Source organism: Dipteris shenzhenensis, chromosome 25 (assembly GCF_047967505.1).
Source record: "Dipteris shenzhenensis isolate YYH24624 ecotype China chromosome 25, Dip_SZ_1.0, whole genome shotgun sequence".
In the NCBI taxonomy this organism is placed as follows: domain Eukaryota; kingdom Viridiplantae; phylum Streptophyta; class Polypodiopsida; order Gleicheniales; family Dipteridaceae; genus Dipteris; species Dipteris shenzhenensis.
In genome coordinates, this window is record NC_141620.1 from 37,497,839 (window position 1) to 37,509,305 (window position 11,467).

Here is an 11,467-nt window from a genome sequence, read left to right on the forward strand (position 1 = left end):
AAGGGACTTTCTCAACCTTTTCCATTCTTACGTTATGACTTGGAAGATTGTTCAGAAACCCATGATTTAACGCGATCGCGATTGCCCGTGATCACAGTTAAACGCGTTAAGAAAGTCGTCCCGGCCTGCTTAATCCGCACCATAGAAGCTTCTTTCACGGGATATAATTACCCTTTTCAATAGCAACTCGCCCCACATGATATTATCCCCAGTTCTGTGCACTTTAGAATCGAATAGTATATTACGCTTTTCATCAAGCCCCCATGCCAGAGAGAATCCCTCTCCTGCTTGCTGCTCTACTCTGGAGTTGCTTAATCCTGCTTCCTCAGCTTGGTCATGGAGCACCCATCAAGCCCCCCAACCTCAGGAAGTGTCATCCCGCCATTGCCAACAGCTCCGCCGTCTCTCCCTCTCTCTCACTCACCTTCCATTGCTGCCTCCCCTCTCCCAAAAAGACCGTCACCTTCTCTTTTAAGAGATACCCGCCCGTGAAAAAGGTTAGAAGGCCCGCCCACAAGACGGATCAGCGTTACGTCAAGATGTACGAGAGAGCCTATGAGCTAATGAACGCTCTTCCGGCTCATGATCCCAGGAGCTTTGCTACGCAAGCTAATATACACTGTGCCTTCTGCAACGGGGCCTATACACAACGAGGAACCAATATCACCCTTCAAATCCACTACTCATGGCTTTTCTTAGCCTGGCACCGTTGGTACCTCTATTTTCACGAACGTATCCTGGCAAGCCTCGTTGGTGACCCCAAATTTTCTCTCTTATTCTGGAATTGGGATAATCAGGAAGAAGGGAATGTTATGCCGGACTTTTTTGCTAAGAAAGGAAGTGTGCTCTACGATTCCAAACGTGACCCGGATCACCTCCCTCCTGCGCTCGTGCGGCTTAATGCTCTTTCGACGACCAGCGCTCCCTCGGACATCATCGCTGAGAATCTAAATGCCATGTATCATGCCATGGTAACTGCATCAACAGCTGAGCTTTTCCTCGGGGGCGCCTACAAGTAAAAAACATCTCTCTTAGGAAACAGTACTAAATTGATCGCCAACTGATTGCCAGTTAAAACGTGGATTGTCGTCGGTTCACGCTATCGCAACTTGCAAGAGTTGCATGTAGGGTATTTCTTATATGTGTGTATGTACATATGTATTGCCTGAACGTAATCCTCATCAGTCTAATAATAATAGCCCCACTAATCATGTGCAGAGTTGGCACGAACACAATGGATTCAACGGCTCTGGGTGGAAGTATTGAGACTAGCGTCCACAATGCTGTCCACGTGTGGACTGGCGACCCTCGGCAGCCCCTTGGGGAGGATATGGGGTTGTTTAGCACCGCAGCTCGCGATCCCATATTCTATGCTCATCACAGCAATATCGACAGGCTGTGGGACGTTTGGAGAAAACTCCCGGGCGGAAGACGCAAAGACCACACCGACCTCGACTTTCTGGACGCAGAATTCGTCTTCTACGACGAGAAGGCCAACCTAGTTAAAGTGAAGGTACGAGACGCTCTGGATTCCAAAAGGCTTGGCATAAGGTACGAACAAGTGAAGGCGGACGAGCTGTGGATGAATTACGAGCCACAACGAGCCTCCAGCAACGCCACCCGCACCTCATTTACGTCGGAGGTGAATGAAATAGGTCGAGCATCGGGAGACAAGACGAGGATAGAGGTAGGGGATAGGCTGAGTGCGGTGGTGTGCCGACCGCAAACGCCACCAGCTGAGGTGCTGAGGGTCAAGGGGTTGAAGAGTGCGGAGGAACTGGCAGAAGTATTGGTGCTACAGGGACTGGAGCTACCGAGGGAGACGTTCGTTCAGTTGAAGGTATTCATAAATCTACCAGATGCAGACGAGGATACAAGCACCAGCTGTGTGGAGTACGTGGGATCCTTCAATGTTGTTCCCTACGTGGGAAACTCGAAGCACTTGTTAGTGAACGTGAAGCTGGAGATCGGCGACAACATCAAGAGACTCGGGTTGGAGAAGGCGCAGAAAGTCTTGATAACCATTGTTGTGAAAGCACACGATCACTACCGTGGGGACATCAAGCTAGATGGGATCGAGATAGAGTACCAGTAATAAGGTGCATGTTTACTATCCCTTGTAAAAGCACCTGTCAAAAAATCATGTGTCTTGTTGGGAGGATAAATTTTGCATTATGTAACAAACCAAGTTATGTTGGCAAGCATAAATAAGAAGAAAAATATTATGTACCAAATTTAGAAACAAGCACATATGCATGAATTTGAGCAAATTATGAGACTTGATGACACACAACAAGACAAAGCAACTATAGACACACAAAATAGCGGGCGCGTCTATAGATGCATATAGAATTAGTGAAAATACGGGTGCATCTATTAGCATATGTAATGGCGTGGTTAGTAATGCGTCTACACTTTGTTTTAGACGTGTTTATAAATGCGCAACATAGAGTAAATTTTTCTGCAAGCTGATAAATGTGTATCAATGATGGGCTACACTTCGATCTCATCCTCAATAAGATCAACACTTGCCAAACTATCTACTTCAATATCCAAACGTGTATCTACAAATACATTTAGTCCACTACTAGTTGTGCTACTGTGCTCATTGAAATCAGCATCACCAACGGCAGGCTTGTCCTCATGGGTAGTGGCCTGAATATCTCGATTTACTAATATGGAGAGTTTAGAGGATGATCGTGGCCATGGAGGTGATGATGATCATGATACCAGAGAGGAGGACGATCATGAGATAGGAGATACAGATATCCAGGCCATTACCCACCATGAGGATGCCGAGCTTGCCATTGGTGATCCTAAATTCGATGAGCATTGTAGTACATGTAGTAGTGGGCTGAATGTATTTGTAGATCTCCACATTGGTTTGGATATTGAAGTAGATAGTTTGGCAAGGGTTGATCTCATTGAGGATGAGATCAAACCGTAGCCCATCCTCAGCCCATCATTGTATCATCCAAATTTCTTACATATTGGCAAAACTATTTTATATATTGTCTCATTCTCCTCACTTCACTTAATTTTTGTATATGTGCATTTGGCAAAAAGCATATCGTGTGTGACACCATGCATAGCTTTGATATTTTTATTAAATTATGTGCTTTGGTTATCATGGGTAATGTTTGGCAAGCAGTGATGCATATGTATAAGTCCGTAGTACAATTTTAAACTCTGTTATGCATTTATAAACCCGTCTAAATGCGCATCTAATATACAATGTAGACATGCTATTAAACACGTATATAACCACACTAATAGACTTGTTAATAACCACACTAATAGATGCACTCGTATTTTCATTAAGTTTATCAACCCTTATAGATGCGCTTGCTATTTTGCGCATCTATGGATGCATGGTGTTGTTGTGTATGGAGGGGCATACGTGTCTTTGATATTTCTAGAGCCTCATGGTGCGGGCTACAAACATGTGCATTCGGGAAATTTTGATGCGAACCATGCATGACTATCCAAGATATGGGGAGTGCGCAGGTATGTGCCTTTGCATGCCTACTGATACCTTTATGCTTTATTGTGGTGTGATCTATGCATGTCTAATGACCTATTTGTGCATGCATGTATGTAGGACTCAAAACACAAGGGTACCACACCTGTCCTATTTGTGGCCCTAGTTTGAATGTGCTACACTCCAAACATATGAGAAAGATGTTTTATGACGGTCATGCTCAATATCTTCTGCTTGATCATCCTGCATGTGAAGGTCAACTTGATCCACCACCAGTTCATAGGAAGGCGAGTGACTGGATTCAAGATTGGAGAGCTAATAGTGAGGAGCCTCCTCTTGGTATGGACTGGCTGTATATCTTTCATGAGCTTCCATATTGGGGCGAGTTACAAATCAATCACCTCTTTGATCCCATTCATATCTTCAAGAATCTATTTTGGGAAAATTGGTTAGTGACAAAGACACAAGGGGAGTGCGAGAAGACTTGCATGAGATTGGTAGGATGTCTCACATGTGTCCCCAAGAGCATGTGCGTAAAACCTGAGATCATGGTTCTACAAGTCAAGAGGATGGTTCAAGAACCTAAAAGTGTCCTCCTAGAAATTTTCTCTTGTCAGAGGGCACCATGTATCCTTTTGAAGGTAGAGGAGGCAAGGGTGAAGGAAAACATTGCATCTTTTCAGACACCCATGGGACACATGTGTTGCCTGAGGGGAGCATTTACAAAGGACGATAAGCATTAGAGGAGATTTGGGGTCTCAAAATGGCGTCATAAGAAATGGATTAACTTAATTAGAAATTAACCTACTATTGTAAACCATGGGCTAATGGACCTGTAGCATTGACTCAACTGACATGGTTACCTTGGCCTTGGCCTTTGGATGGAGGTGATGGTGGATAAATCAAAGATCTCACGATCGGATGCCTTTAGTGGATGGTGGATGCACTTTGGTGGGCTCCAGAAGGCAAAATTTTACTTTGGGGAGGACTCATTAAGAGAGGGAAGGTAGGTTTTAATATGGGCACTTAATTCAAGTCCCAGATCAATGTAAGAGATGGAGGCATTAGGGAAAAAGGGAGCTCATTTTGGAAAACTGTAAGAAATTCACTATTTTTTGATTTATTTCTCTCCTAAAAGACCTCAAAAATAGTAAAATACGAAAACGTGGCTCAGAATTGTCAGCTAGGACTACATAACTGTTAGTTCAGAAAGGAATAAGATAATCTTTTGTCTAACTAACACGATTTTGCATTAAATATCTCCTTAGATTTTTTTTTTGTTTCTCAAAGATTCCGCATCTCTTTTGCCAACATGTGCATGCCTTTCATAAAGAATCCATCACTGAACTTGGTGATTGCAAGTTTTCAAAATATTTACATGGATACTGCCACACTTCCATGATTCATGTTACAAAATGACTATGAGATTGACAAGCAAATTTCGCAACCTCAGAAGCACAAAAAATGGACGATACTAGTGAGTCACTATCTCAGAAGAAGCGATTAGACCATCTTCACATCGACTTAGAAGAACAATATGCTCCAGCACAAAAAAGACGAAAGGATACGGTGCTGAATGCTCAACAGCGGGAAAATATGAGAAGAGAAGGGCTTCAACATATTGACTTATGGTGCGATGGAAGCATATATCCAAAATGTCAAGTAAAAAACTCTACACCTCCATTTGTCAATCCCACCACATTACTGAGGTTTGTCGGCGATGGACAAAATGGACTTCTTGGTTATATTTCAGCGTAGTCTGCATTTGCAAAAACGTATAAAATGATGTACCTACAAGAAAAGGGGGCCAGGATGCAGGAGATAGCCATTCGTGCAAAATTGGAGCAGCAGTTGCAGAATGAAATTGAGGAGCATTCAAAGAGTAAAAAAGAGTTGACAAGAGCAAGAAAGAAGAGAACCGTGCTTGGAGACAGACTACATAGCAGGAAGATTAAAAACATTGTAAATTTGAAGGCTAGGACTAGTGGATGCAAGCGAAGAATTCAAAAAGCAAGGTTAGATTGAAATTTATCATTTTGTATACTCAAAAAGGCTCTCAAATGACTATATCTATTTCGTCCATTATTGCAAAACAAGAATGGAGGTGTTGAATGATATAGGCATATTGTGTTGTTACTATAGGAAATTATTGGAGCCTGCAAAAGAAAATATGGATCCGAACCTTCTTCCTGTTAAAGAAATGAAAGGATTGCTTTCTTGTGGTGTAGCAAAAGGTTTGATTGAGGAAAAAAAATACAAAACAGTCAAACGCAATGTTGTAGAGGACTTTGTATCCAATAATCAAGCTGATGGCACTACAATCCAAGAGGCTCTTGATGTTAGTGGAGTTAGCAAGAAGGGATATAGTTCAATTTTCTATGCGATATTCTCAACTTTGAAAGATCAAAGGATTAAACGAGTTTTGCTGCCAAATCCAGCAACCGTGTGGAGGATAAGAGGTCATTTGAATGAAAGTATAGATGAGTTTATTGGGCAATATATCCATATTGAAGAAATATTTCATGGTGGTAAAGGAACCACTATGTATGACCCTTGGAACAATATATTTGTAGATCTACAACAACTTCAAAGAAGAATGGTCGAGCTTTATGGAATAACATTTGAGGAGTGCAAAGGCATTTTGGAATTTGTTATCAAACTGGATGAGTGTGAGGTTGTAAAGGAAAAGAAAATAGAAAGGGTTACTATTACATTGATGAATGGAGCACTTGATACATCATTGATTGAAGCGAGTTCGAAGTATTTTAGTGTGCAGTCGGAGAAACACATATGGTGGTTAGGCTCGTTCCAGGTATGATATTTTTTTGTTTCGTACTTGATTTTGGTCATTATTTTTAAATCTGTTATAGTAAGACTTTTGTTTTCTATAATCTGGCAGGTGAAGACAGAAGACCATGAAACACTAGATTGGGTGTTTCACCACACAGAAATACCAAGAATAATCAAAAGACACGTGCAAGGCGAGAATCTCCATGTTGCAGGAAAATGTGATTTTCAAGTAGAGTGGCACATGGCGGGGGATCTTAAAACACTTAAGTGCATGTATAACATCAGTAAAGGAGGCAACTCAAAGTCTCCTTGTCTTTATGCAAAGAATTAGCTCAAGTAATGGATTCCAAATGGTGGAAGAGAGCACCTAATAGAGATAAAGTTGACCCTGACTTCAAGGCCATTCTGGACATTCCACTATGTAATGTTCTCTGAACATCAAAATCTTCAACTGGCTGTGTTGCCCTAAGAGTTTTTGTCCTCAATTGAACAAGGTCAAGAGCAGCCACTTGCAGCCCCTCATCCTGGAGGTTGATATCTTCTTCTTGCTCTGCAATTTCTATTACCAAAGGAACATCCTCTTTTTCCTCTGCTTTAGATGTGTCTTCTTCTTCAACCTCCTGCCCTTGTTCATCCAGAGAGTCTTGACTGAAGACGATGTACATAAGGAATGCCATGGTTTCCTCAAGCACTCTACACTTTCTGGTGTGCAAGTTACAATTGAATTTATATTGATTAGGCAGGTTGTCAAATCTTCTATTCACATGGTACCTCAGCCTGTCAATGGAGACAATATGATTTATATGCACAAAAACCTTTTCACTTTCCACAATTCTTCCTGCCTCTGTTAGTTGTTTGAAGGTATCCCAATGGTTTGAAAGAAAATCTTTGTGATGCTCCAGTACAGAGCTCATAGTGAACTCCATGTTGAAAATACTGTGGTATATGTGGAAGTTCCTCTGAGCCTTGCATTTGTGAAGAAACTCAAATAGGAGCAAATCTGGAGATTTGTCCTCTTCTGGTTCCTTTTGTTTTGAGATGGAAGACTCAGCATTCTGCTCCAGTCTCTTCCTTTTGCCTGTTCCAAAATTTGTATACATTGAATTCTATATGCTGACATATGCAATCAGGGAATGCATAGGATATCACCAAATAATTCCCTTCATGAGCTCTCGTGACTCACCTGGTGATTGCTGTGGTCTAGTTATAGTAGCAGAAAAGTCCAGCTTCCTCTTGAAAGGAGGGGCCTGAGAGTCAACTGTTCCAAAGAAAAAACATTTCTCATCATCAAGGAAGAATTCCACAAGGCCAAAGATAGCAAAACAATGAGAAAGAAGTGAGAACCAAAAGAGACACATGAATTTGCAGGAAAATGCGATGTAGGACCATTTGGAAAATGTCAAGCACTCTCCTCGCATTTTGTTGCAAATTTTCCAGTTCTGTTGATATCCATGTCAAATCAAATGCTAGGATCATCTCACAGATTCCTGGACAGTATGAGTTGATATGCAAGAGAAAGGCTAGAGCTGAGTGAAGCTTTTCATGAGGAATGTGTCGACAACAGGAATTTGCAGCAAAATGCGATATGGGCTATCTAGAGATGGATAAAGCACTCTCCTCGCATTTTGTTGCAAACTTCTAGGTTCTATTCATATCCATCTCCAATCAAATTCTAGGGTGATATACCAGATTCTTGGACAGTATAAATTGAATATGTAACAAGAAGGGTGGAGTTGAGTAAGATTTTTGGACATCAAGAATTCTATGGATGGAAGAAATATATGTCAAAAAACATTGAAAAGAATCTAGAATTCTGACCTTTCTTTTCCTTTTCCATGCTGTTGGATTGCACCGGTGAATCTCCTGCTCTTTCCCAAACTTGAATTGTAGCCTTGGTAACCTAGAGATCTGGCAGTGGTAGTAGTCTTCAGGCAGGTTGCAGTCTAGATGGAGTGTGCTGGGTAGGAAGGGATCAGAGAGGGAAGGAAAAGGACGATGGGAGGGTGCTGGCAGGGATGAAAGATTAGGAGGCAGGGGAAGGAAGAGTGGTTGTGGAATTGTTTATGAAATCATGAATGGCACAAGTTCCAAGGCAAAAAGTGTCCCTTTCACATGTGCCAAGTTTCAAATTCCAAGAGATCCGGGCCCCACCCACACGTGTGAAAAAACGACTCCATTCCACACGTGTGGGATTTAGCAGCTGCCTTGTTTGTATTTTGCACTACTCTTTTCCCTCTCGTTTAATCTCTCCTGTGTCGGCCCTTCCGTCTCAGCTCTCTTGCCTCCCTACCTCCGTACTCTGCACCATCAGCACACTGACCAGCAGCACAAGTTCATCCCCAGCACAGGGTGCTCATCAGCAGCACAGCACACCCACATATAGCTTCCAGGTCTGTAGGACTCTTTATATCCTGATCTTCTTGTTTAATAGTATAACACACATGGCTGTAGGATGTGATGTACCTTGGATATTAGGATAAAGATTATAGGCATTTCTAAGGTTTTTCCACTGCAACCACAAGCAAGAAGACTTTTGAATGGGGCTGGTTGAGTGAGAGATTGATCATCTCTATAGATTTAGTAATGTTTGCAGATCTTAATGTGTGACAATTGCATTTAAGGATAAAACTTTATCTATGGGTTCCTCCTTCAGTCTGTGCACTTTTCTTGCCTTTCATAGACTCAATCCATCCTGCATGAACTTGCAAACACATTGAAATGACTAAAGGCATGTTCCAGCATGCTGCCTCATGAATTTGCAGGAAAATGTGATGAGAAGGCTTTAGGAATTTTAAATAGCCAAAATCGCGTTTTGTTGCAAATATTGAATTGTTGCTTCATCCACCCCTGTTATTCTGGTTTTGTGTCTTTCTAGGTTGTCCATGGCTGGACTCTCCTTGCATGGAGTGTGGTGGGTAGGAAGGGATCCAAGAGGGAAGGAAAAGGATGATGGGAGGGTGCTGGCAAGGATGAAAGATTGGGAGGCAGGGGAGGGAAGAGTGGTTATGGAATTGATTATGAAATCATGAATGGCACAAGTTCCTAGGCACAAAGTGTCCCTTTCACATGTGCCAAGTTTCAAACTCCAAGAGATCTGGGTCCCATCCACACATGTGAAAAATGACTCCATTCCACACGTGTGGGATTTAGTAGCTGCCTTGTTTGTATTTTGCACTAATCTTTTCCCTCCTATCTAATCTATGCTGTCTCGGCCCTCCAGTCTCAGCTCTCTTTCCTCCCTACCTCCCTACTCTGCAACATCAGCATCTTGACCAGCAGCACAGGTTCATCCCCAGCACAGGGTACTCATCAGCAGCACAGCACACCCACAGATAGCTTTCAGGTTAGTATTTATGGGTTCTTCCCTCAGTCTCTACAATCTTCTTGCCTTCCATAGAAACAATCCATCCTGCATGGACATGCATAGACTCAATCCATATTTTATTTAGTTGTAAAGACAGAGAAATCACTGTAGGAATGCAGATCTTCAAGTGTGATAATTGCATGTGAGGGTAAAACTATACTTATGGGTTCTTCCTTCAATCTGTGCACACTTCTTGCCTTCCATAGACTCAATCCATCCTGCATGGACATGCAAACACCTTGAAATGACTAAAGGCATATTCCAACATGCTGCCTCATGAATTTGCAGGAAAATGTGAGAGAAGGCTTTAGGAATTTCAAACAGCCGAAATCGCATTTTGTTGCAAATATTGAATTGTTGCTTCATCCACCCCTGTCATTCTTGTTTTGTGACTTTCATAGTTGTCCATGGCTATACTCTACTTGCATAGACTCAACTCATATTGTATTTAGTTGTAAAGACAGAGAAATCACTGTAGGAATGCACCAGCATGTCACTTCACGTATTTGCAGGAAAACGCAATTTCGAGCTGTTAGGAATTTCAAACTGTCCATATCGCGTTTTATTGCAAAATTGTCAATGTTGCTTCATCCACCCCTATAATTGTCCTTTTGTGTCATACCATGTTCTCCATGGCTATAATCTCTTTCCATTGCTTTGTATGCAGTTTGTCAGAGTGATGGCAAGAACCAAGTCAACTACAAGGAAAGCTGGCAAAGGGCTAGGGTTTGCAGCAACAACAGCTAGGGCAGGTACCAAGAAATTTAGTGTGCCTCCAAAGGGAAGAGGTGCACATGGCAGGAAGGGTAAGCCAATGAGCCTGCTCCAGCAAAAGGCCAAGAGATTGAAACATGGTGCAGGTGTGCTAAGGGAGATCAGGAAGCAACAGAAAGCTATAGGCTTTGCAATCCCCAAGGCACCTTTTCAAAGACTGGTGAAAGACATATGTGAGAGTTGGCACCTTGGGTTCAGGTGGAACAGGACTGCCATTCTTTTCTTATAGGAAATGGCAGAGGATTACTTGGAAAAATATTTTGAAGATGCAATGCTGGTAGCAGCCCATGCTCATAGGGTGACTGTGATGGCCAAAGACTTCAACACTTTGTCCAAAGTGAGATGGAGGTATGACAAGCTTGTTCATCTTGTGGAATGGCAGGACATAAAGATGAGAGACATATTATTAATTCCACCTACAAGGAAGTCGAAGGTAGATGAGGTTAAGGTTGTTGAAGTAACCCACTCAAAGAACACCAGAGGGAAGGCTGCTTATGAGGAGTCACTGAAGCAATAAATAAAAGAATCAAAATCTGTTATAGATGTGGAGACTGGAAAGAGGGAGCTGCAGATACAAAGAAGGTTGCAGGAGCTGGGCCCTAATATAGTTGTCCATATTGAGGATGAAACTTCAGTGAATTATTTTGACTTGACAAAACCATGCTTGGCAACATTGGCTCATAAGAATGAGTATTGCTCAGATACTATCATTCTTGCAATGCTCTAGTAAGTGTCTATTATTTTACATTTGTTTGCAAAACAATCCTCCTTGTACCTCCTTTATACCCTACCCTAATTATTTTTTGGTCCCATGCAGCATGATGAGAAGTTGGCTTCACCACTCTGTACAGCATACAGTTCATATTATTGAACCTGCCATTTCTTGCAAGTTAAGAGATGCAAAGGAAACTCCCATCGGTATTTCGAACTGGTTCAGACACTGCAATTTTGAAGTTATCTATGTTTTGCTACTTCCATACCATAACAGGTATGTGGGTGATTACTTCTTTTGGGATTCTTCTTTAGGATTGAGAACTCTTGTAGCCTTTGATTTCTTA

At 42.0% G+C, this 11,467-nt stretch overlaps 1 protein-coding gene across 1 annotated transcript; it reads left to right on the plus strand.

Moving 5' to 3' along the window:
- Nucleotides 1–411: 411 nt before the first annotated feature.
- Nucleotides 412–2,095, plus strand: LOC147885846 (polyphenol oxidase, chloroplastic-like). Its single transcript, XM_087396233.1, has 2 exons — nucleotides 412–1,015; nucleotides 1,219–2,095. The coding sequence occupies exons 1-2, from the start codon at nucleotides 540–542 to the stop codon at nucleotides 2,093–2,095; spliced, it is 1,353 nt and encodes a 450-aa protein (XP_087252359.1). The 5' UTR covers nucleotides 412–539.
- The last annotated feature ends 9,372 nt before the right edge of the window (nucleotides 2,096–11,467 follow it).

Coding starts and splice junctions, on each gene's coding strand:
- LOC147885846 (XM_087396233.1), top strand. CDS start 540: ATGTACGAGAGAGCCTATGAGCTAATGAACGCTCTTCCGGCTCATGAT. Junction 1,016..1,218: donor TTCCTCGGGGGCGCCTACAA/GTAAAAAACATC, acceptor AATCATGTGCAG/AGTTGGCACGAACACAATGG.